The sequence below is a fragment of the Mesoplodon mirus genome (assembly GCF_964341445.2).
Source record: "Mesoplodon mirus genome assembly, chromosome: 1".
Taxonomy (NCBI): domain Eukaryota; kingdom Metazoa; phylum Chordata; class Mammalia; order Artiodactyla; family Ziphiidae; genus Mesoplodon; species Mesoplodon mirus.
This window is the reverse complement of record NC_138976.1, coordinates 12,053,034-12,080,037: the sequence shown is the minus strand read 5'-3', so window position 1 is coordinate 12,080,037 and position 27,004 is coordinate 12,053,034. Positions and strand designations below refer to the sequence as shown.

Below are 27,004 nucleotides of genomic sequence, written 5' to 3'. Positions count from 1 at the left end.
TGTGTACATTTCGTAATCACATCCTCCTTTAAGATTTTACATTATTATATTCATTTTGCAATCACGGTGCTTATCACATTACATTGTAATTATGAGCGTATCTTTTGCCCTTCTATCCTGAGAACATCTTAAGGCTCTGGACACAATTTCTGCAGCATCCAGCAGTAAGCAGGTACTAAAAGGGGAAAAAATTATAGTCCACTAAGTCCTTGATAGATACTCATTCTTACAAATGACACTTTTTTAAATTTAATGTAAGCTCCTGCGGTTACTTTAAAGCCAATTTTTCTAATGTAGGATGCAATAAGCAAGGGCCCCATGAATTCCCAAATAAGCCGTGTATACTCAGTATTTGGATTTTTGTCTCATTCTATTATCTGTGACAATATGCCATAGGTCAGGACTTGCTCAAGAGTCTGAGGAACATACTAAATCAGACGCCCTCTTTAGGGCTGGACCAACTCAATGATGACCCCACTGACCCCCACAGCTTAGCACAAATTTCGAATAATCCTAAATTTCCCCATTAGACTTTTTTTTTAAGTTTGCAAACATACATACATACACACATTCATTCACTCATTCATTCGTTTATAGCACAGCAGCTTGTGGGATCTTAGTTCCCCGACCAGGGATGGAACCGGGGCCCCCTGCAGTGGAAGCATGGCGTCCTAACCACTGGACCGCCAGGGAAGTCCCTAGATCTTTTTGTTTTTCACTCTTCAGTTATTGTTGACATTCCTAATACATTATGATTGTGAAATGCTGGAAGCAACTCCCATGGCCAGCAAAGGAGAAATGCTAGTTAAATTAGGATACATCCATGTGTTGTACAGTATACAGTTATGTTTACAGCGATTTTTAGAGTTAAGTGAAAAAGCAAGATGTAAAACTATATGAAAATATGATTGCCTTCATAAAAAATACACATAGAAAAAAGGCTGGATATAAATAAAGCAAAATATTAATAATGGCTGCCTCTGGAATACATACACTTGTATATGCTTTTGATTGTCTCATTTATACTTCTCCATACCTCTCAAATTTTTGACAATGAACATACATTACTTTTTTTCCAAGGAAAAAAAAATAAAAGTATACCTCTAAGGTACCGGAGGTTTCAGTTGTAGAATTTCCAGTATTATTGCTTGAGTTTGAAGACACTGTTTCATTTTTGCCTTCATTATCTGACTTTTCATCGGAACTCATACATTCAATATCTGCATCAAAGCCCGTTGGGTATCCCATTGCCTGCAGTACCTGTACAAATTACATTAAGATTCAGTTTTATTCAAACACCAGACACCACAGAGAATAGATGAAATACTGAGAACAACAGTTTCAAACCCACAACATTTGAAACCATGAAACACCTTGCAGAAAGAGAAAGATGGTGCTAAATCTATAAATCCTTGGTTAAAAAAGTTTTACCTACCAGAGTGTCACCATGGAAAATGGGGGAAACCTCCTCCGAGTAATTAGATTTAAATAATGGAAAACAGAAATGCAAACCTGAGGCTACCCTGGGTTCATTTAATTTGGAGATGAGAGGTAGAGAAACAGAATAGCCAATTCAACCAGTGAGGTGAGGGGGAAAGTAAAATTGCACACTATGAAAAGTACACTAGGCTAGAAAGGAAAACACCTGATGGTCTAACTCTTTATTTCTCCTCTGGTCCTCAGTTTTCCAGTTTGCAAAACAGGAAGACTGATTAATTGACCCCTAATTTCTATGAGTCAATCCAATAGGGGAAATTAGGACAGAAGGGAAATCAAGGAGTTTTCTTTACCTTGGAGCCAATATGCCTGTTAATTACAAAATTACATCTGAAGCTTTCTACTATCCATCCCTTTGGCTTTCCACTTAAACCATAATCGAGACTTGAAAGAAAAGATTCAGTCTCTAGGTTTATTCTCTACCACTAAGTGAACCAGGAACAAGTTTAGGTTTGTATCTCCATCCCTGCCTCTCAAGGCCTGGTTACATTATGGCTTCCCCCAATGTTCACTCTTCTTATATTTCTACTCATGCCTGGCATTTCTCATCTTTTTTAAAATACAGTTTTCAGAAGTGTGTGTGTGTGTGTGTGTGTGTGTGTGTGTGTGTGTGTGTGTGTGTGTGTGTGTGTGTGTGTTGTACACCTTTTAATATCTCCTTCCAGGTTAAACTGCTTTTTAGATGTTTGCAGAAGAATATGTGCACTAGCATTTTTATAAGCCTCTATCAAACTGGTTGACATTGCATTGTCAGTTACTGACTTAAAGGTCTGTACCAGAACTAGCTTCCTAAACATCCCTATATTTGTTTTAGCTTTTGACTAATGTTTAAAGCTGCTGGAGTGTAAAAGCAACAGCCTATTTCTTTATAATCCCAACTATACCCAATAGGTGTCTCAAAAAACTGTTACGGCTGCCACACAAATGAGAAGCCAAACAGCCTAGCCTTTATAAACAATGGCATTCTGTACAAAGGCTTCTGCCAATATAAATAAAATATTACTCTAAAAAAAAAATGGGCAGAAGTAGACTTCTGTACCTAGAGAACTTGAAATTAATTTACCCAATTCATATGGAGAACTTGGCATTCTGTTGAACGTTTCAAATCGTAAATAAATTCCTTATATTCATTGGGAGTAAGGCCAAGAATACTTCTGTAACATCGTAAGTTCTAAGAGTATTCAGGTAGGACTTTGCACTAAATACACTAACATCGTTTGCTTATACCCTTGTCAATATTTATAAAGAAAACACCTTCTCCACTGCCTGAGTCCTGCAAATATGCTCTCCCTAAGAAATCGCGTCTCAGAAGGAATAGTTATCAGTCTGGAGTTAACACCAGGCTAACACAGGCTGCAAGTCAAAAGCCAAGAGTCCCAAAGAAATTTGATTTGTTTACTCCAAAAAAAACTAAAGACACAGTTTCCCAATTTAATACAGACAGTTAAAAGTCTAATGTGAATTATTTAACACCACTTCTCTCTGCCCTTTTCTCACATATCAGATTCATTTATTGTTTTTGTAGCAACATATTTCAGTACATTTACAAATATTTTACATAACTGATGGATAATCTCAAAGGATATTAGAAGTGTACTTGCAATACAGCACAACTAACAAAAAATTTTCATATTATTTTTCTATGAAAACACATTCTAAGATTATTAACTAACACATGCTACAGAAGTAAAAAGAAAAAAGTATGGAGTTTTTGGACCTCTAGAACCAGATTGTTTGGAATTAATATTAAGGCCATGATTCTTCCTGCAGCATGAAGAAGGGCCTATAAAATATGTCCCACCTCCTTTCATGCAAGATGCATCCACCTATTAAGGACCATAACCCTCTATTTACTTTACCATGTTGCACCATGCAATGTTTCTGCCCACCTTCACCATTTGACTGTTGGTAAAAAAGTATATTTTACTCTCTTCCACAAAGTTTGAACCCTGTTTTATCTCTGATTATAATTAACACTTGTTTCTGCAAGATGAGCATAATGATGACAATTGATGAAGTTCTGTAATGGGCACATGGATGTGTACTGCATTGTTTTACTTCGTGTTTGAAGATTCTCATAATAAAAAGTTAAAAAAACATATATTAAGGCCAAAAAAACTGGTATACCAAAGAAAAGTGAGTTTCAAATGTCTGGCAAACAAATCAAACCTAATAAACACATCAGTTGAGCTGAAAAATCACAAAATGATTCTTGGAAACAAGGTGACTGGAAAATCCAGGGTAACCATGCCTGTTTTCTCCTGGACAGGGGTTGAGGCTGAGAAAGTTGATACCCTCAAAGACAAGGGGCCAAGAGTGAAAACATGCAGCACACCCTACCCCATGGCTCTCCACTCAGGAGAAGTCATACTCGTGGTTTCCGCACAGTAGAGAGCCGATGGCTCCGGAACCTCTGCAGAGGGGCTTTACCCCTTGTCCCCTTCAGCCGATCTTTTCCCCACAATGATTAAGATTCTTTTCATGGAATATGGCTGATTATGTCCTTAAAGGTGTCCTTTGTGAGGGACAGTCAGGAAAAAGGACTAGAGGAGGAAAGGGAAGACTGGCCACTAATCTTCATCATTTTAGGGTACATGCTGCTGGGCAGCCACACTCCTTCTTCTGTTCTTATGTCATAGACAGTGAATTGATATTGATATTTCAAAAGCTTTCTGGGTCAGATGCTAGAGAACTTATATCCAAATTTGTGACTCATTCTCAGCATACTTTACAGCTAAGTTATTAAACTGTATTTTTAGCCTTATTCCTAAATTCACTTTTTCCCTCATTCTTAGTTTTCTTTTTCTGCCTCATTTTAAACTCATACTATTTCAACATACTTAAAAAGTACCCCTTTTGTAAACAACATAACATATTGTTCTATAACTTTACAGCTTAGTTATTATTTTTCTGCATTGTGCTTATTACTACCTGACAAATAATTGACCCATTTGTATATCCCGCTGTCTTTCTCCCCATTCTATCCTCACTAGAATGCAAGCTCCAGGAGGGCAAGGACTTTATTTTGATCACTGCTGTATCCTTAGCATCTAGGATAATGTTTGCATCTACATTAATAATACTTGCAAACTGGAATGACTATGAAAACAGACCAATTACATCTTATGTCATACTGTAACATAACAGAACTTTTCTTTAGTGAAAAGTGATCTTCCATCTACTTGATCTTTGACATTTTCGCATTTGTCTGCAAGAGGTCAAATGTAGTCATGGAGAGATTCTAATATTTAAGAATTTTCTATAAACCTATATGCATAATTGTCTGGTTCAGTCGTGGATCTTATTCTCTATGGAAATATTCTGAAATACAGAAAAGGCACCACATGCAAAAAAAACACATTAAATTTATTTATGACAGAAAAAATCTGCAAACAGCAAAATACCCAATGATGGGGAATGTTTAAACAAACAATAGTACATCTATATCATGTTAATCATACAGCCATTAAAAATTATTTATGAAGATTTTAATAACACAGAAAAACACTGATGACATGTGAAATGGAAAAAAAAAAATCAGAGCATAAAACTACATATACACTGTGAACTCAACCGAAAAGAAAGAAACAGAAGAAGACTGGAAGTATATACTATATACAAATATTAATGAACTGCCTCAGAGATAAGCAACCAATAGTTTTTATTTTTTTTTTACTTTTTTGTGTTTTGCAAATTTTATATGATCAACACATTTTATAACCAAAAAAAGAAGAGTTTTGTGATCCAGAGGTGACAAAAGACTGTATGTCATTGTCATTAAAATCTTGAAAAATTCTGTAAATTTACTATAGATAAACAAGCACCTTATTTACAACATAAAATAACAAAGCACTGTTGAGTAAAAGAAATACTGTACCTTCACTGCTACGTGAAGTTTTGCTGTTTTCTTGGATGGTCCTGAGGCTTCATATGTTGTACCATCCACATCTACAGACATTGTGAAGACTGGGGCATGGACAGGGCCAGACTGAGATAAAAGCTTATACTGAAGCCCAGGCCTGATCTGATTTAGCCTCATTAGTGCATTCATAAGGTCTATTGCTTTGCTATCCAGAACTGTAAGAGAAAGAGGAATAAGATCAGAAGTTAAACCATTTTGCTTTAATCTATGTTTCTGTAGGTTCCTAATGACCACTATAAATTCAGATTTTAAAAAAGAATTTCAAAACGCACATATAAATTAACTTCACTTCGTAAGTAATTCTAAAATTACTGCTTAAATAATTATGCTAACATCATTGTAAAAGTAATATGCATTACCATAGCTATACATTAATTTTAGTTTGTCAGTATGTTTTAAGCAAATGATGCTTGGAAACAAAAGTTATTCAATCAGTTTCTTAAAACTCCAATTCAAATCAATCAAATTCTTCACTTTCTAATTTTTATTTTCCTGAGACATAAATCTTTTCTAGTTGACATCTATAAGAATAAAGATTTTACACACTTTTCCTTAAGTTTCGTTTCATCTTCTTATTGGGATCTTTATCATCCCCTAATCCATCTTCAAATGGCCTCTTCAGAGCTGAAGACCCAGCACCTAAACAATTACAAGAGATTCATTATCAGTCAAAACAATGATTCTACTTACTCTACCAAATGTACCTAATATGTTCAGGAAGGAAAAATCTTAGGAATCACAAGGACCATAAGACCCTTTCACTGATAAATTAAATATTTATAATCTTGTAATAGCAAAAAGTTTTAAGTGAATCTTTATGAAACAATATTATCCCTTTTTATAAATATTTATTTTCCCATTTATTCACATATACACATACAAATATCTATGCATAATATTCACATCTGTATATGCATAAACAGAAAAAAGTCTGGAAAGATATGTATCAAAATGTTAAAGGTGGTTATCTGTGGCAGTAAGATTTATTTTCACTTATGCCTCTTCAAGTATTTCTATAAGTTCACATTTATTATACTATTAATTTTTAAAGTCCAACATGTTAAATCTTATGCTTAGGGAAATCTGATTATTTCTCATACTATGACATATTCTTCTGTCTGCCTGTTCAACTTTCTATTCAAGATTTTATTTACAATTCATCTTCCCCATGAAGTTTTCTTCAGTTTCCCTCTCATCTCAACTTTTTAGAAGAGTTTCTATGGTATAAGAAATATAAAGTGTCATACGTAGTCTTCTGTCATTGCCTATTTCATACACAGAGACCTTGTGTTTCCTTAGTGTTCTATGAAGGTCAAAGATATTTTCTCCTTGTCTGTATCTTATAAACTAACGTAAGACTCAGAAACAACATAATGGGTATGGAACAAAAACTAACTGAACTAATATTAATCAATTTCTTAAATAAAGCAGCTAGTTAATAATGCCGTCAAGACATAAGGCAGGAGCTCTGCTGTCCAAGATAAAAACAATCAGAGAAAAGCTCATCAACCTGTCCAAGTACTACTTTAAAGAACTCTGTGTTTTCAACGTAAAAGTTGGTTGTTGGGTTTTTCCTAAAGGAAAGTTATGCTCAAAAGATTCATGCCATAAGATTTCCAGATACTTCTTAGTGAAACCTTATAATAACACAGAGATTAACTACATATTCTCCGATCATCAAGATTTATTGTCCCTTGGGGTAAACACTGACTTCAGCATTTGCTTGAGTCAATACTTACCACTCAGGTCAATCAATCTTGATGTGCTCTCTTCAACAGAAGGCAATATCTGCTTATATCTGCTTAGTATTGTATTTCATTTGCATTACATAAAACTGTGAGTTTGCCAGTCTCCCAGAATGCAGTCTTTAAGAGATAAAGTTAAAAAGGAACAACATCTATTCAATCACTCTCCCACTCATTAAGTTACATTAAAAGCTGCTCCCTGATTGCCTGGAATTCACCAGCTGGCTTAGACGTATGGATCTATTCTCTAAATCCTCCAGCTACGTGAATAGAGCTGCATGGATTAAGCTTCATTCTACCATCCCTGCCCTTGGACAAGGGCTATAAAATCTGGAGCTAATCATAACAGTAATGGGGGGGAGTGGGGGGGATGGGCTTGTGTTACAAAAAGCAAGTTGTTTCCAACATCTACAGTATCTAGAAACAGGAAGTGACATTTCAGAGGCAACAATTTTTAAAAACAATATCGAAGGCTTACCATATGCCTGGCACTGTTCTTAATACCTTATATGAATTAATTTATTTAAGCCTCATAAGCACCCTATGAAGCCTGCACTTTCATCATCCTCATTACAATTTCATTCATGTATTCATCCAGCAACAAATATTAATAGTTTTTCTATGTTCAGGACAATTTTAGGTGCTGGACATCTAACAGAGAACAAAACAACGTCCCTGTTCTTAAAAGAGTTTGCATCTGGTGGTGGAGACTAAGCCCAACATGTCATATGGTCCTGAGCACAATGGAGAAAAATAAGAGGCTTAAGGAGGAGGATGTGTTGCTATTTTTTTTACATGTGATGCCCGTCAGAAAGGTATCACTTATAGATAAGGTAGCTTTCTGATGAAGATCTAAAGAAAGTAAAAGAGTAAGCTATTCAGCTATTTGGGGAAAGAGCCCCAGGAAGAGAGAACATCAAGTACAAAGGTCTTAAGGCAGGAACATGCTAAGAAACAGCATAAGGCCTGAGTGGTGGGAGTGAAATGACGAGGACGGGACAGGAGCAGAAGAGGAGCAGCAGCAGGAGCTCTCAACCTTAGCTGCCACTAAGTCACCAGAGGAGCTTCTGCAAAATACACAAGCTCCACTTCTTGTAGGAGAAAATAAGTCAACTGAAACAGATGAGAGCAACCAGAAAAGGTAGACCAAATGTCTGTTCCTGGGCAACAAAGAATTATAGTGTCAAGATCCGAGAGACAAAGGAAACCCTGCTCTGGGGGCCACATTTCCCCTGGGGGTATCTTCCACATCCAGAAGAAGCCACTAAGAACTGAACAGAGCACCTCAGGCACCCAGGTCTCAGGGGTCAAAAACTGGACTTTAAGGACCTCCAAAAGGGGAAGGCCTGGTGAATTCCCCACGCTGTGGGTTGGGCCTCTGCAATGCCACATGCTAGAAGTAAATGAAGTAGAAATAGTCTGGATCTCACAAGGACTGAAGCCCACCTTCAAATCACCTTAATCCCTGATTGCATTAATATAATCCAGATTGCCAATTCCACTAGTCATCTCCCAGAAACAAATATAAATCCTCCCTGGAGCACTATATCATTACTCTCGGCTTTAGTTCTCTCCAAATTTTTAAATTTAAGTCTCCATCACTCAAAACAAAAACAAAACACAGGTACATGAGAAGATACTGTGATCAAACATCATGAGAAGCAGCAGAAAACAGAAACAGATCCCAAAGAGACCCAGATGATGAAGCATTCTTTCAGAAACAAACTTTATTAAAAAGAATGATTAGGATGCTCAAAAAGAAAAAAAAATCAAGAAGAATTTGTGGCAGAAAATCTGAAACTATAAAAGAGCCAAAATTGTAGAAATTAAAAACTGGCAGACCTGCAAGGGGAAACAGACGATCCACAATAGAGGGGAATTGGCATACCTCTCTCAGTAATTAAGAGAACAAGTTAAAAAATGTGTGTGTGTGTGTGTGTGTGTGTGTGTGTGTATACAGGTATATAAGATTTGAACAACACAATGAACAAATGCAACCTGACATGTAAAGAATATTCTGGCTCTACCAACTACAGAATATACATACTTTTCAAAGTATGAATCATTTATAAAAACTGACCAAGTGCTGAGCCATAAACGAAGTTTCAAGAACTACCAAAGGAAAAAAAATCACACAAAGCGTGTTCTCAGATCACAGTAGAATAAATGAGCTCAAAAATAAGGAGATAATGGACTTCCCTGGTGGCGCAGTGGTTAAGAATCCGCCTGCCAATGCAGGGGACACGGGTTCGAGCCCTGGTCTAGGAAGATCCCACATGCCACAGAGCAACTAAGCCTGTGAGCCACAACTACTGAGCCTGCGCTCTAGAGCCCACAAGCCACAACTACTGAGCCTGCGTGCCACACTACTGAAGTCTGTGTGCCTAGAGCCCTTGCTCCGCAACGAGAAGCCACCGCCATAAGAAGTCCGTGCACCGGGACAAAGAGTAGCCCCTGCTCACCACAACTAGAAAGCCCGCGTGCAGCAACAAAGACCCAATGCAGCCAAAAAAAAAGAAATAATTAAAAAAATAAAATAAAATAAAGATAACTAAAAAATCCTCATTTGTCTGGAAATTAAGCAATGACATCGAAATGGCTTATATGTCAAAGAACTGATAAGAGGAAAATTAAAAAATAGTTTTAACTAACTGATAATGAAAATGCTAATGTAAAAAGAGTATAAAGCACATAAATCTGGGCATAAAGGAGAACTTAGTCTTAGTAGTATATATGATAACATAAGAGGCTTAGAAAAAATGCCAATAATGTATTCATCTATTTCAAAACATTTTAAAAAGAACAGCAAATTAAACCCAAAGAAGGTAGTGAGGAAAAACAAAGGATAAGAGCAGAAATCAATGAAATAAAATACAAGCATATACCAGGAGATGATCAACAAAATCAAAAGTTGATTTCTTTTTAAAGATTAAAAAAACTGATAAACCTCTAGCGAGAGCGATCAGAAAAAAAGGAGGTACAAAACGTGTAAGAGAGGACATCAAATACTGCAGACAATAAAAAGATAAAAGGATCTTATAAACTACTTTATTTTTAAATTTAGATTAAATGGACAAATTCTTAGAAAAACACAATTTACCAAAACTCTCATAAGAAGATGATAGTTCGATGCCTATTAAGGAAATTAGATCCATAATTTAAAATCTTCCCTTAAAGAAAACCTCATGCCCAAATGGCTTTACTGATAAATTCTTCCAAACATTTAAGGAAGAAATAACATCAATCTTACACACACTCTTCCAAGGAACAGAAAAAGAAGGATGGACACTTCCCAACTCGTAAGACCCTTATAACCTTAGAACCAAAACTTGATGAAACATTACAACAAAGGAAAACTGCTGGCCAATCTAACACACAAAAATCTACGTTTTTGTGAATTGCTCACAAAAACCTACACAGGATTGTTCACAGCACCTTTACTTGTAATAGCCCAAAACTGGAGACAAACAGAATGTCCTACAATAGGTGCATGGTTAAACCAAACTCTGACTCATTCATGCCACGGAATCCTACTTAACAGCAAAAAGGAACAAAACTATTGACACATGCCAACAACTTGGATGGGCCACGGGGCATTACGCTGAGTTGGGGGACGAGGATCTCAAAAGATCACATAATGATAACTTCACTGACATAAAATCCTTGAAATAACAAAATTATAGAGATGGAGAAAAGCTAGTGGTTTCCAAGGCTTGGGGAGACTGTGGGAAGAGGAATGGTACTATAAAGGGGCAGCATAAACGAGATCTTTGTGGTGATGAAATAGTTCTGTGTTGATTGCTATGGTGGTTACACAAACCTACACATGTGATAAAATGGCATAAAACCTATACATACATTGTATAAATGTCAATTTCTTGGTTTCCATGTTCTCCTATAGTTGCATAAGATGTAACCATTGGGAGAAACCAGGTGAAGGGTCCACGGGACCTCTCTGTACTATCTTTGCAACTTCCTATGAATCTGTAATTATAGATAAAATGTTAAGGGGAACAAAAAGAGACCGCTGCTTTGTTGAGAACAGACAAGAGGGGCAAGGAAGACCAGATAGGGGAGATACTGCAATAACAAGGGTAAGAGATGACAGAAGTTTAGGCCAGGATGGTAGCAGTGAAGAAATTAAACAAACAGCTGAATACTGGACACACTCTGAAAACAAAACAGCCAGGATGTGCTGATGGCTTGGATATGGGTGAAAGGAAGAGACGATTCAAGGGTGAAGGTTTCTGGCCTGAGCACAGAGATGCATAGAGTTTCCAAAGACTGGGATGGTGCTAACTATGGAAAGAACAGATGAGAAGCAGAGTAAGGGCAGGACATCTTAAGTTTGAGATGTCTGTGACACATCCGTGTGGAGACAGCGAGGAGGCACTTGCAGAGCTGGGGCTGAGGCCAAGGGCTGGGAGTCTAGAGTGAAGACGTACATTTGGGAATCTTCACTGAATAGAAGGTACTTCAAGACAAGAGACTAGATAAGATCTCCTAAAGAGTCTAAATGGGTGTAAATAAAGAGAAGTGGTCTGAGGCCTGTACCCTGGGATACTAATATTCAGAAATCAGGAAGATGAGGAAAAACAAAGAGAGCTGAGGAAAGGGCAGTGGGATAGCAGACCCAAGATAAAGTAATGACCTAGAAGTAAAAAAAAAAGTAGTATTTCATGCCAGAAAAAGTGTCTGACAGACTTCCCTGATGGCGCAGTCGTTAAGAATCTGCCTGCCAATGCAGGGGACACGGGTTCGAGCCCTGGTCCAGGAAGATCCCACATGCCGCGGAGCAACTAAGCACATGCACCACAACTACTGAGCCTGCACTCTAGGGCCCGCGAGCCACAACTACTGAGCCCGCGAGCCACAACTACTGAGCGCGCGTGCCACAACTACTGAAGCTGGTGCGCCTAGAGCTCGTGCTCCACAAGAGAAGCCACCGCAGTGAGAAGCCCACACACCGCGACAAAGGGTAGCCCCTGTTCTCCACAACTAGAGAAAGCCTGTACACAGCAACGAAGACCCAACACAGCCAAAAATAAATACATAAATTTATTTTTTAAAAAAAGAAAGAAAAGTGTCTGACAGTACCAAATGTTGCTGAGGATACAGAACAACAGGAACTTTCATACACTGCTGGTGGGAACATAAATTGCTATATATACCACTTCCCAGGTCATATACTGGCCCACAGTAACTCCTGGATCTATACTCCAGGAGGCATGAATAAGAAGGCTCCCAGCAACAATGTGGGTGGCTGCCACAAAATAAAAAGAATCCTAATGTCCTTCAAAAGCACAATGGATAAGTTGTAGTATATTTATAATGGACACTATATAGGTATAAAAATGCACTATAGCTATATGCAATAACATGAATATATTCCAAACAATGCTGGACAGACAGATGTCAGTCACAAAAGGTTAAACTCAGTATGATTCCATTTCTAAAAAGTTCTATGCAATATCCAATTAAATTGTTTAAAAAGCACACAAAGGTGGAAAAGCTTTAAAGAAAATCAAGGAAACGATTATCAAAAAATCAGGAATCGTAGTTCATGGGGCAGGGAGGTGATGTACAGGATAAATAAATGGCTTCTGAGAAGGTGACAATGTTCTGTTTCTTAACTAGGATGGTGATTATATGGAATTGTTAAATAATTACTTGTTTTTAAATTTATTTATTTATTTTTGGCTGTGTTGGGTCTTTGCTGCTGTGCGTGGGCTTTCTCTAGCTGTGGCGAGCAGGGGCTACTCTTCGTTGAGGTGCGTGGGCTTCTCATTGCGGTGGCTTCTCTTGTGGAGCACGGGCTCTAGGCGTGCAGGCTTCAGTAGTTGTGGCTCGCAGGCTGTAAAGCACAGGCTCAGCAGTTGTGGCGCACAGGCTTAGTCGCTCCGTGGCATGTGGGATCTTCCCGGACCAGGGGTCAAACCAATGTCCCCTGCATTGGCAGGTGGATTCTTAACCACTGTGCCACCAGGGAAGCCCAAAATAATTACTTTTTAAATGATACATATTTTATACTTTTATATATATGTGCTATATCTGGTAACTAAATATACCAGAAATAAGTGTTTATCTGTGTCCAATGTTGCTGAAAAGCTGCCTAAGATGAGTACTGAAAGCTAACCACCAAACGTAATAACGTGAAGGTCACAGGAGACTTAGGTAGAGTGACAAGGAAGAAAGGCTGATTAGAATAAGGTTTTTTTTTTTTAATTAATTTCTTTATTTTTGGCTGTGTTGGGTCTTCGTTGCCATGCACAGGCTTTCTCTAGCTGTGGTGAGGGGGCCGCTCTCCGTTGCAGTGCGCGGGCTTCTCACTGTGGTGGCTTCTCTTGTTGCGGAGCACGGGATCTAGAAGCGAGGGCTTCAGTAGTTGCGGCATGTGGGCTTAATAGTTGTGGTTCGTGGGCTCTAGAGCGCAGGCTCAGTAGTTGTGGCGCACAGGCTTAGTTGCTCCGTAGCATGTGGGATCTTCCCAGACCAGGGCTCAAACCCATGTCCCCTGCACTGGCAGGCGGATTCTTAACCACTGTGCCGCCAGGGAAGCCCCTAGAATAAGTTTTAAAGAAAGTGTGGAAAAGGAGAAAGAAACAATAGGCCACTCTTTCTGAAAGTACTGCTATAAAGGGGAGCAGAGAAATGGGAGGAAGCTGCAGAATCAAGGGGGAGTTAAGCTTTGTCTTTCAAGTGGGAGGCATTATAGCAGGATTTTATGCTGATGAGAATGATCCAGTAGAAAAGCAGAAAAGGAGGAAATGATGCTGGTGAGAAAAGAAAGAACTGCTAGAATAATGTCCATTTGTAGACAAAAGGGAATGTGATCTAGTGGACAAGTAGAAAGGCTGGTCTTTATTCGGTCAAGGGACGGAAAGCAAAGCGCATGAGTACTTCCAGCAAATGAGGTCATCAGGCGAGAGGGAGGGCTGGGGAGGGAAGTGTGAAATGACAGAAGATTTGCAACAGTTGTCTAGGAAAACTGGGGAACCCTAGACTTTACAGGATGATTTCCAGCCAACACAAACAGTCTCCTTAAGGTTAACGTCTGAAACTTAAAGGGAAAACAGTTAAGATGACTATGTATTTTTTTCTCCAACGATGTCCAACAACCTGGTGTAGGCACACAGTTGGATTTCAACCAGAGTTGCCAGGAAGAGAGGATCACCAAAGTGAAGGTATATGCTAGGGCGTGATCATTAATGACGGGCCACATGAATATAAGCAGAGAAGGGACAGAAGTGAGAACACGAGGAAGGAGAGGGACTAGGAAAGGCTATAACAGAATCAATGGTGAGGATCGAGAACTGGAGCAGGAGTACTGCTCCTGACAGTATGATGATGAGAGGCGGTTTACAAAGTGGGATTCTTGATAATGAATTAGGGAGAGGGCACGGGTACAGTTATTGAAGACAAGGTCTAGGATATGTCCACAGAATGGGCGCCTGAGGTAAGGCAGAAGACAAGGTATTTGTGGGAGAGGAAGTCAAGGAATTAAGAAGTCAAAATTCTGAAAAAAAAAATCATCTAAATGCATATTGAAATCACCAAGAATTCTAAGAATAAAGTTTAAAAGCAAATGTCAGGAGGCTAGGTGGTAAAAACATGAAAGTATGAGGAAGACTGCAGCAAGTGTCTGGAGGCAATGACCTCGGCTCCCTCATCTTATAGCTAAGGCACAGAATGGGTAGGTGACCTGCCCAAGTCATGCAGCTAGTAACTGACAGGGCTCAAATGGAAACACCAACTGTCTGGTTCTATTTTAAGCTATAAATTGACAGACCAGCAGTTCCCAAACTCTTGAGAAAGACTGCTGATGTTAAAACAAAAACAAAAACAAAAACAAAAACAAAAAAAAACTAAGTCACGTTAACAATACATATACTTTTACTACCTAGAGAAAGAAAAAATACAAAACCAAAAGAACTGCTATGAATTTAGTGACTGAAATAAAAATTTTCATTATTAATTATAAGAATCTACACATATATTTGAGATATATTTATTCAATCATTTATTATATATTTATTCAGTCATTCAATCCAGAGACATGGCTATGTGAATCTCTTTCAAAAATTCTTTGCTGCTGTGTGAGCACCCTCTGGAAGAAAATAGCTTTCATTCCACAACATTTCTTGAGCATCGGTTTTGTGATAGTTATGTGGTGAGGTCTGCAGGATTCCTTACCCTTGAGGAGTTTACAGTGTAAGGCAGTGATTCTCAAACTTTTCAGTCTCAGGACCACTTTACCCTCTTAAAAAATTACTGAGCACCCAAAAAACGTTGTTTTGTGGATAATATCTATCAATATTTAGCATATTAGAAGTTAAAACAAAAAAATTTTAATGTAATATACAAAAAATTTTATTAGCCATCAGAGTGACGATGCCATCACAGGTCATATACAGCTTCTAGACAACTGTACACTCATGAAAGACAGAGTGCAAAGGGTAAAAAAACAAAGCCTTAGTATTATTATAAAATAATTTTGATCTGGTGGACTCCATGAAAAGTCTTAGACCCACTGGAATTCCAGTGTTTAAATAAATAGATTGGGCCATTGCACTATTTTTGTCATATAAAAATTATTAGAATAATATCATTTGTGGTAGGTGGGTTATCCCAGGTGAAAATATGGTGTTAAACATCCCACCTTCTAGTATAAATAGAGATGAACGAAGGAAGGGAGGGAGGGAGGAATGTTTTTTGTGGCATAATGAGAAGAGTAAGTGGATTTGCATTTGAGTATCCACTGTTTCCAGGCACTGAAACTGAGCATTTTAATCTGACAACAGCCAATAAAGTTGGAATAATATCAGTACATAAAGTGATGAACTAATCGCTCAAGAGCTAAAGCTAGTAAGCAGGGGGGCTATGACTGGAACCAGGTCACACTGACCCTAACGCCTGTACTCTTTCTGCTGAAACTCTAATCTGAATTCACACAGACTAATACAAATGGAAGACAGTTCTGAATTTTCCAATACACTTTTCTCCTCCTCTGTGTTTTTGTTTTCTCTTTCTTGGTTACATAACACTTCCAAGTATGACAAGATCATCAAACCGATGAGTGATCGTGACAACGTCTCCTCCTCGTTTGTGACTTTTCTCTTTGCCTCAGACCAGCGGTTCTCAAAGTGTTGTCCCTAAGTCTATGCAGTAATGGAATATGATCAACATAGCCAAATGAGTTCATCACTAATAAGAATAAATGACAGCAAGCTGATGTCATTAATGGGACGGAAGAAAACCAATAAACGTTCTTATATGTCTTGGGTTAAGAATTAAGTTCTTATATGACTTGGGTTAAAAATTAAGTTCTCTCAGCTCTAACAAGAGACGCATCCCATGGCCATCTCCATCACTGCACACATCCAACCCCAATAAAAAACTTGCACACTCACCTTCTTTATCAGTAACTGACCAGGAATATTTCTGAAAAGGCTTACTAGATGGAAGAGGGTCCATTTCCAGCACTTTATAAATCTGGCCAAAGGCTGATAGTCTGAGTGCATGCTGAAGAACAAAAGATTGTATTTATTCAAATTTCAAATGTTTCATTCATAAATCCCTTAGAACATCTAACTAAAAACACATTCATCAAATACTATTATTATGATGACAAAAGTCCCTAACAGCAGGCAAGAATAAAGTGTTTAAATAAATTACATGATATCCCTCTAACAGACCACAGTGATATGGCCCATCTCATACCTGTGCACTGTGGGTAATATCTTCTTTTTGTTGGATGGTCATATAGCTCAGAGCATCTGTTGGGTCCCTCTCACAAGGATCATGAAGACCAGGACCCCCTTTGGCAAAGGCAAAAGAAAAACTCAAGTATCATTCAGAACTGAGTTTAGAATTCAATAAACCAACACAAAATAGAAAGTAAAGAATGGAGAGAAAAAGAAAAAGAAAAAAAAAAAAAACTAAGGAACGAGGTTAAAAATCTGCTCAATTTAAATGGAGTAAAAAGGACACTCATTTTCAGTATGTTAGCATATAAATGTCCTTATTTTACTAGAAGTCACTTGTATATCTAAGGTCAAAATTGGGTTTTAACTCTGAGAATTTAGAAATGGCATGATGAATCATCCCAAATCTTTAAAGGGATTACATATGGAAAATAAGACCAAATTTAATTTTTCCAAATTAATCACCAGACTGCAAACGGAATGAACTTCATACATTTTAACTCAACATAAACATTTTCAAATTCAAAGCTCTAGGTGAAGCAAATTCATAGCAGACACAATATCTTATTAGTACCTTTTATGTTAGTACATATGAAACATAAATTACAATTACTGAGAGAGGGTTTTATGGCACTTCTCCAACATTCAAGCATTCTAGTTGCTAAAAATCCAAGCAAAACAACTCCTACACATCATTTCCCTGGGCAGAGGACAAACTTAGCACATAATAGAAAACTAAACTAAAATAAATTTTTCTGATTCTTCTGCCTCCAGAGTTTGAAACCCTTACCAGGAAGTAGAATTCCAGATGCCAAACACTCCATTACTCGTCTCAAGGCCTCCCCAGCGCCCAAAGGTCTATTACAAGTACCTATAGACTTTTCACATATAAGCTCTAGTGGCTAGAAGATATTAAATTACAAATTAGTACATGCACCAAGTGTTAAAAGGATTCCAGTTAAATGTGAGCTGACATTTCTATCTACAATGGAGGCCAAAAAGGTTAAAGTCCATTTAACATTTAGGGCCCAATTAACTTTTCCCACTTGATTATCAACTTTTACCCCGGCCAGAGTGTTTAAATCAACCATTTTTGAGATAATATATTCAGAAGACATTTTGTCACCAAAACTTTATTTTTAGTTACCCTGAAAGGATTACTTAAGAAACTGCAGTCATCTAATTGACTTAACAAAGTTTTAACAAGCCTTCATATAGGTTAGTAATAGCCAATAAATAATCAGTATTCAAACCCAGCCCACCTATCTCCCACTTAACCTAGGAAGCACTCAAACCACAGTAAGACTTCATTTCAGACATCCTGCCCCAACTATTACAATTGGAATTAAAGAAGGACCAAATCTCCATATTTAATAAGCTAAAAACTCACGATGCCAATATCAAAGTAATAATTGCTAAATTAATTTTAAATGACCCTTTTATAGCTTTATTTGTTTTATAATGTTCTTTATTGGGTCTTAATTGGTTCAAGCGTAATAATTTCCAAATTAAGTAAGTTTGGCAATACACATTATAAACTACAGTTAAGTGTACTATTCACCTGACTTCAATTACTAATATGAACTTATTTTTAAGTGTCTATACTCAAAGAGAAAGAAAAAGAGGGTAAGGGAGCCTTATACTGGTATATCAGGTAATTTTTACCCTAAATGGAAGTAGCACTGAAAGAGAAATGTGCCAGTCAAGCAGGCTTTCCTGGGCAGTAGGTGAATAATACTCAACCATCAGTGAAGAGTAAAGTGTAGGAAGACACTCACTTTTAACAGGTATAGAAACTTTTTGTCAGAAAAAATAGCTCAGTCTGTATAGTATGAATATGATCAAGTAGAAGAGACAAGTTATATTCATAAAAAATAATTCATATAAAAAGATCCATAATTTTTTTCCAGAACAAAAATAGATAATGCGCATCTTAGCTAACTCAGAATATAGCCATTTTACAGTAACATAATTTCTACAGGATTTCCTCTAACTATAGCTTCAGAATTTGCTTTTAATCATATTTAAGTACTTACCCATCCTTTTAATGGTGCCCATGTGGGGACTCTGTTGCACAAATCACGCAGAATTCGGAGGACAATTACGCATGATTTTAATCCATTTGCCCTTGCCTAAAACAAACGAAATGGTTCCAATATCCCTGTTGAAATCCACCCTTCATTTTAAGGACACTGATCACGGACAGGTTCTTTAAAATGAATACTAATTAGTTAGTCATTCATAAGTTGTCAAGTAACAAAAAAATCAAGTTCTTAAGAGTAGTAAAATTATGGTTTAGAAAGGCAGGTTTCAAAGTAAAGGAAGCATATTATTAAAGTCACTTTTATAGCCTCATGGCAACCCCATTTCCAGGCAACTCTGTCTGAACTTTTAGCTTTTCTCACCCCATGTTTGGATTTTATAAGCTATCATTTGAAATTCAGAGTACTAAGCCAAAAAGGATTATGTGATAATTAAATATCACTAACTACAGGAGAAGCTATACTGGGCACTTTACCTAAATTAAAGCATTTGCTCCTACAATAACCCTAAGAGGCAGAGAGCACCCCCGTTTTACATATTACACAGAAACCATTAAGAGGCAGGTGTTCCCAATGAAACCTGCACAAGGCTACGGTAACAAGAAGATAATAACAAAGAGCCAACCTGAAACCATTTGGCATGTCGAAGAGACGCCAAGGCGTTCAGGCATTTCTGCCTGTCCAATAAGTCCGGAGGATCTTTCATCGCAACCTTTTCTAATGGGAAAATGGGATAAAGAGAGACAGATACAGTTTGACCAAGGGGTTCCTGTCAAATTACCAAACAATAAAAATAAAAAGAAGAGCAGCATTTGAGTGAACTAATAAGACTCCCAGAGATTTCAGGTTTTGGCTTTGTTGCTTTCTTTTTAAATTATGTGCACTATGATTACTTAAGTAAACAGTCAACAGAGCCATTCTGCACACAAGTACAACAGGAGCACAAAGGCATTCGTTCAGTAAACAAATCAATGACCACTGCTACATACAATCTGGGATCTTATTAAGCATGTATGTAACATCACAGGGCACAAAATAGGTACATAGCACTTTTTCCTTTGGCAGGGGACAAAGAGTGGAAATCTGGGACCACTAGCAATAACAATTTTTCACTACAGAAGGGATTTTAATCACTAATCAATTCTTAAGGAAAATTAGGGCTCTCTTAGGTCATCAATTTGAGATATACTAAGAATACACTGAGCATGGCAATTTTATTTTTTCACAACTGAATAAACTCATCCAATAAGATAACCATTAACAGAAACTTTACCCCACTGATGAGAACTCTGCCAGTTACCTTGGAGTTTTCTAATTATTTCTTTTCTAAACCAAAATTATTAAAACTACAAATATGAAAAACACTGAAATACACTTCAAGTTTTACATAGCTTTTTTTCAAAAAGCAGCAAAGAATACTATCTAAGTACAACTATTTGACTTGCCTTAACATTTCAAAGTTGGATTAGATGGCCCAGAGCAGCAAAATTAAGAACTCAAATGTGTGATTAGTGACAAATATCCATATTCGAGAAGATGTCACAAGCTACTAAATCCACGTTTAGACAGCCAAATTTATTTCCTCTAAGCCACTAGGAAGTGGGTTTTTTAACTTTTGAAGACTTGGTGCATTACTTAAATGCATACAACATACAAATGTTTCTTGGAGAACAATTCTTTGACTAATCCAATTAAGTCATATTCACCATCCTCTTTTAAGAACTCTCTTAGCAAGTCCACCAACACTCCTTCCTGGTATAATCATGATAGTCACAAACTCAGCAGCATGTCTATGTGGGCTTTCCTTATTGGCTGCAACATGTAAAGGCTGAAGTGCTACACACTTATTTTTTGACCAGGCGAGCTCTACAGCAGATACTTGCATTGTTTCACATTAATCTCTGCCAACAAATTCAAAACACAGGGTCTCATTTCATCACCCCTTTTTACTCATAAAATGGAAAGCCTCAAAAAGAACTGTTAATATGTTTTTATTTATAAACATAAGCAAACATACTATGGGTACTTATTTCATAGGTGATCTAGTTCCTGGCCTTGCTTAATTATGTCTTTTTAATGACACAAAGCATACAACTCACTCATTTTCATGTTTATATGTGAAAATGTTTAACTGTGGTCAATACAAGCTTCTGTGTAAAGCTCACGTACAAGGTAGCACAAACTACTGTAAATGAACCATTAGAATCTCTTAAAAGTTAGACATGACAAAGGTTGACTGACTGCTAAATAATGTAATCCCAAGAAAAGGTATGGACCGTGCTTATTTTTTAGGACTTCAATATTTAAGTTAAACTAAGTTTTATTCTATCATTGTATCAAGTAGGAGTATTTGGAAGCGGAGGGTCAATGGAAGAGGGGAGTGAGTCAGAGGAAGTTTGGATAGGAAAAGACAAGGCAAAACAACTCTTTTTGAACTTTCTGATACTTTTGTCCAGTGAACAGAGCTTGTAATTAACATCTGCTCATCACCTCAGAGACATTTTTATTTAATGGCAAAAATATTTAGACAAATTCTTTCATTCCCAAAGTCAGATTATATCCGTTAATTCTTATTAAAAAATAAAAATAAAAATACTGACATCTGCTTGCTACAGACAGTCAACATTTGGAGGCAGCAGATTCTACTAAAAAGAGGTGAAAGGGACAGGCAGTGAACAGAAGACTTCCACCGGATTCCTTTTTATATCACCATCACAATGGGCATGTTTCTTTTCTTCATGCTCTGACAGTCAAAAAGTCAAAAGATCCAAAATGTTTCAATATTCATGAGGTGGGGAACAGCAGAGGAGATGTAATCATTTATCTCATTTTATCTTCTTCAAAGTTTCTTATTTTAAAACTATATAAATTTATATGGCACCGCAGTGCTACTTATAAGCCCTGCTTGCCTATTTCCTTTATATAATTCATTACATACAGTTTTTTATATTTTCAGTCATTAAAAAAAAATAACTTACTTAATGTGGCAATCACAGAATTGTTGCTGGAAAAACACTGCTACTTCTCAAAGAAGAACCTCAAGTTTAACATTTCTGTGTGAACTTTACCATAGGTGTTTCAATTTTGCGGGGAAGCAAAGCTTTTCTGATAAAAAGGCATCTTGGAGTCTTTTACTTAGAAACAATGGAACTGTGAGCCATTTCATTTTTTCCTACAGTGACCAGTAAAACAGATAGGGGATGGCAACAAAAATGACAAAAGCAAAGAAAACAGTTTTTTAAAAACTTCACTGCTCAGTAACCTGGTATCAGGGCATGAAGGTACATAAAACATTCTAAACAATGGAAGCACTGAAAAGAAAAGTCTATCATGCCTAACTTCATTTATTTGGTTAGAGGTTAGGTCAGTGACCAGAAACACACCGTATGGCAGGAAACGCTGGTTAGTTTCCCTCCATCCCTTACATGCAAGCTAACTCTTTGTCCGTTCACAAAAACACTAGCCTGGAGATGGGGTGGGGAAAAGCCAGAACATGACTGTGTTAAATAGGATTTATGTGCCTGGAACCTGGGCTCTTCAAAGGTAAAATAACCAAGCTGGGTTATCACGAAGGCCTCCTTAACATTTCAAAGTTGGAATGAAGCTGAATGAAGCTGAGCTACTGAGTTCACGCTGACAGCATTTCCAGGGTAGCCTGAAGATACCCAGGCAGTCCCTTCTCCCAATTCCTTGAGGCTTTGCGGAGAGCAGACATTATGCTTCAAGTCACTGCCCATGTGAAATCTCAGGCCACAATAATGTGAACAGGTAAATGTAGCACTAAGGTAAAACAGAGCACTGTTCTCCTAATTTATGGTGGAAACATCACTCACTAGATACCACTTTTCTTCAGTGCCTCAGTAGGCAGTGGGCCACTGGAAAGATAGTGGCTACAGGTTTGCACTGGATAATGTAGGTCTAGCAGCTGGAGAAGGCAGGAAAATAAAGCCTGCAGCATTGTTATAAATCCTAGTTGTGATCTCTGGACTGGTCTTCCACCTAGCAGGACTCATGCTAGCGAACTTCTGCCAAAAAAGCATCAGAAGTTCACACTGGCACCAATACGGAAAAGGGACTCTTGGGTAACTTCTCTGTGGATCCCTGAGAATCTACCTTCATACTGAGGGCTGCGGTTTATCTTAGCCTTAGCCACAAGTGCCTCTGTAGTTTCCCTATCCACCTGGTTTCAAATTGCACTGTAAATACAATAAGCAGCTGGATTTATCAGCCTCATAGCAAATATACTTCTGGTTTAAAATCACAAGCACCAAAAGAAGCTTAGACTGTGTGATGCTCAGAATAACTAAATCAGCTAAGATGCTCCTATGATCATCCTAGACAGTAACTGGACTTAAGAGTCAGAGGAGATGGGTAAAACGTGAGACTTTCTTCATTTATACAACAGGACAATTATCTACCTCATAGAACTGTTGTGAGGGTTCAAATAAATCATATATGAGAAAGTGCTTATAACACAGTTAAGTTATAAAATACCTTAACAAAGCTAAATCTTCAATATATATTACTTGAATTCTGAGATGTCCACTGTTAATGCTTCTTGCATACCAGACAGTTCTATTTGATCAGATAATATGCTAGCTACAAAAATGCATGTAACAGATTTTCTTTCGATTGCCTACTAAGTATCAGGTACCACTCCAGGTGCTAGGGATAAAGGACAGAGGTAGGGAAAAAGATACCTGTCTCAATGAATCATAAACTTTATAGTAAGACAGCTCATTATTAGCACTGCAGCAAATACAGTGTACTGATTCCAATACTACACTTCAATGGCTATTTATGAGTTTAACTGTGTTTACAGTCACTTCTTCAGACCTATCATGTACACATTATTCTCACTGTGAACTCAAGGCATTTTGAGTAGATGAGTTTGTGCTGTGACATTTTTTAGTAAGCTGAGTAACTACTACTATTTACTAAGCAATCACTTTGTGCTGAGTATCATACAGGTTACATTACATAAATTCTCTCATGAAACAACTTTCTAAAGTATTCACTATCCACATTTTAAAATAAAGAAACCTGTCCAAGGTCACAGAGTAATAGTTAATGGAGTTAAGAATCAAACACTTGGCTGCCAGGCACCAAGGCCTGTGCTTTTCCCCCTTGCCTTCTTTAGCAGGAAGCATGTAGTTATGGGGAATGGTTATTCTACAGGGCCTTCAAGTAAAGGGTTAGAATATGGAAAAAAGACTGACGGCACCAGAGAACTCTGACCTGTGAAACAGTAAACCATACCAAAGAGATTCACTATGTACTCTGGCCACTGAAAATCTAAACAGTGATGTGAAACGAGCAGTTAGATAGATCCACTTCTGCAGAGACAACCCTGAGGAGGTAAGTGTGATGCTCTTCACCTGCCCCAGTCCTCCAGTTCTGCCTGCTCTCAGACTTTTTTCCCCTTTTTTCATTTTACCCAAATATGTGGCAAGTGAAGAGAGGGAAGAGAAAGACATAAGGTATGTATTGTGAACAGCCTGTCTGTTTTGTTGGAGGGGAGAAATTGAAATTCTATAGGAAAATGTCTCCCAAAAAGTTACAATGCCTATTTTTTTTAACTCTGAGAAAGAAAATGAGTGCAGATTTTTTTAAAGAGATCTCTCTTAAACTTAGAAATTCCTGGAACCCAAATGAATCTTGTGCTTTCACCCCATGCAGCTGAAAAGAACTGCATCAAGGCGAGAGGAGCCATCTGGTGTGATCAAACAAATCCTACAGAATTGTATAGCCCAGGTCTCAAATGCTTAGTTATACTGGATCCTCAAAGTTGCCCAGGAATACAAAAAACTGCTAGTGCAGATCAAAAACCTCTGACAGGGACTTCCCCGGTGGCGCAGTGGTTAAGAATCCGCCTGCCAATGCAGGGGACACGGGTTCGATCCCTGGTCCAGGAAAATCCCACATGCTGGGGAGCTACTAAGCCCGTGCCACAACTACTGAGCCTGCGCTCTAGAGCCCGCGAGCCACCACTACCGAATCCCGCACACCCTAGAGCCTGCGTGCTGCAACTACTGAGCCCATGTGCTGCAACTACTGAGCCCGCGTGCTGCAACTGCTGAAGCCCGTGCGCCTAGAGACTGTGCTCTGCAACAAGAGAAGCCACTGCAATGAGAAGCCCGCGCACCGCAATGAAGAGTAGCCCCCACTTGCCACAACTAAAGAAAGCCCACGCGCAGCAACAAAAACCCAACGCAGCCAAAAATAAATTAAAAATTTAAAAAAACCCAAAACTTTGACAAAGTCCAAATTAGACAAAATGAGCAAATTATAAGAGATAACAAGTGAGTCAACAGGGCAGTGAGGTTAGGGAAAACGGCAAAGCAAATCTTTCTGCCATTTAAAAGGAGAGGAAGTAACATGTAAAACATTAGATCCAAGCTGATTCTTTCATCTTACCTGATCCCACACAATTATGCTAACATCACCTGATGAGATTCATATTATAAACAGGTCTTGGGATCCTTTAGTAACCCAAACTCCCTGAATAGACTATAACTCTCCTACTCTCCTACAAATTCCATTCTGTAATAACTAGTCTTCTAGTAAGGGTGCAATATTCTAAGAATCTGTTTTCAGGTTCTCTGAACATAAAGTTATAAAGGCAACAGACTAAGCTTAAGGGCATCACTGAAAACTGATAAAATCCCATGTAAGTGCACAAAGCCATGGGGAAAAAGAAGCCTGATATTCTCGATACTTTTAAAGTAATGGAAGGGATGTCTACTGCTACAAGCAAACATTATCTAGTCTTTGGCAATTTCAAATCTAGACAAATCTAGCCTTTGGCAACTTCAATCTTCTTTCATCTCTCTATACTCAAAGAATTTTTAATAATATCTATAATTATAACTATACTTAGAAATGGTTAGTTTTACACTAGAGGGTCAAGAGAACACAGCTTACCAGAATTAACAGAATTATCTTGATACTTCAGAAATCATTTTATAGTTCTACAGTTAATGGTGAACTGTAAAGCTGTTAAAGAAATTAAGCCATTTAAGATTGGTTCTTCAGAGGTGTTAGAGATACTATATGCAGCCAAAAAAAAAAGTACAGGCATAAACCTAATTATAGATTGGATGCATTTTAATTTTAAACTATGACTCATAAATGTGTCTAGTTTATATCCGTCGGGTATGGTATAGCTGATTTTAGTTACCCCAGAAGACTTTTTACAAAAGGAGTCTATCACTTTTACTTTAAGAAATCCTGAGTCACGTCTGCCAAAACTCGAAATTCTAACATCTCTGGTAAATGTGTCTTTTTCTTCCTTTATCATCAACTTGAAATAAATTAAGACACTGACCAATACTTCTTGCTGCACTGGTATTTCAGGTAGGGGAGTAAGCAATGGAACTTGCTGAATGTCTAGTGATGAAAAAACAGCAACAGGGAGTCATCCCCCCCGTTAGTCCAGTTAGGCCACATTGCCTCTAAATTGTCATGATAGGGAGGGGCCAGTTGGTCAAAGGTCTGACACACGGGAAATATCACATGGCAAGTTTCTAGGGACAGGACTGAGAGGCAGTAACAAGCTAATGTGAAAGGATAAAAATATCAAAAAAGAAACCCAGCTCCGTCATTACTTCTCAAAACTGAAGAGATTTATCACTCTTTTATATGATGGCATTGCTACGCAGAAATTCTTTTTAACTTCAGAAGAAAGTTAGTTTAAAGCATGATTCCCACATATATAAAATTTTAAACGTTAACAGGATCACAAACCTCCTAGAAAAGAAATTTACTAAAGATTATTTATTTAAAAAAAAATCAGTCCCCCAATTTATATCTCTTACATTATAAAACATTTATACTTAGGCAATTAGACAAAGCATAATTCTTAAAAGGTTATATAGTTATTAGAAGTCAAGAGCGATGTGTAAATGAGTAACTTGACACAATAAGTGAGTACATTTGAAAATAATACTGTTTTGAACCACATTTAACCCTAAAATCAGACCTAATAACCAAGCCACACAGAATAGGTTGGCTGATACCAATAGCACTGCAATACTAGACAAAGTAAAACAGAACACCAAAACAGAATAAAAATTAAAGTGGATTTAAGACCAA

At 37.6% G+C, this 27,004-nt stretch overlaps 1 protein-coding gene across 4 annotated transcripts in view; it reads right to left on the bottom strand.

Moving 5' to 3' along the window:
* Positions 1-27,004, bottom strand: part of STRBP (spermatid perinuclear RNA binding protein) — a 57,311-nt gene that overhangs the window by 15,642 nt on the left and 14,665 nt on the right. For all 4 annotated transcript variants that reach the window (XM_082621364.1, XM_082621363.1, XM_082621365.1 and 1 more), the window contains 8 exons: positions 19,536-19,627; positions 18,905-19,000; positions 17,659-17,770; positions 16,885-16,982; positions 16,575-16,686; positions 5,966-6,058; positions 5,375-5,574; positions 1,102-1,260 (listed from right to left, as the gene is read on the bottom strand). In XM_082621364.1, coding sequence (XP_082477490.1) covers positions 1,102-1,260; positions 5,375-5,574; positions 5,966-6,058; positions 16,575-16,686; positions 16,885-16,982; positions 17,659-17,770; positions 18,905-19,000; positions 19,536-19,627 — 962 coding nt within the window. The remainder of the gene's footprint in view (positions 1-1,101; positions 1,261-5,374; positions 5,575-5,965; positions 6,059-16,574; positions 16,687-16,884; positions 16,983-17,658; positions 17,771-18,904; positions 19,001-19,535; positions 19,628-27,004) is intronic.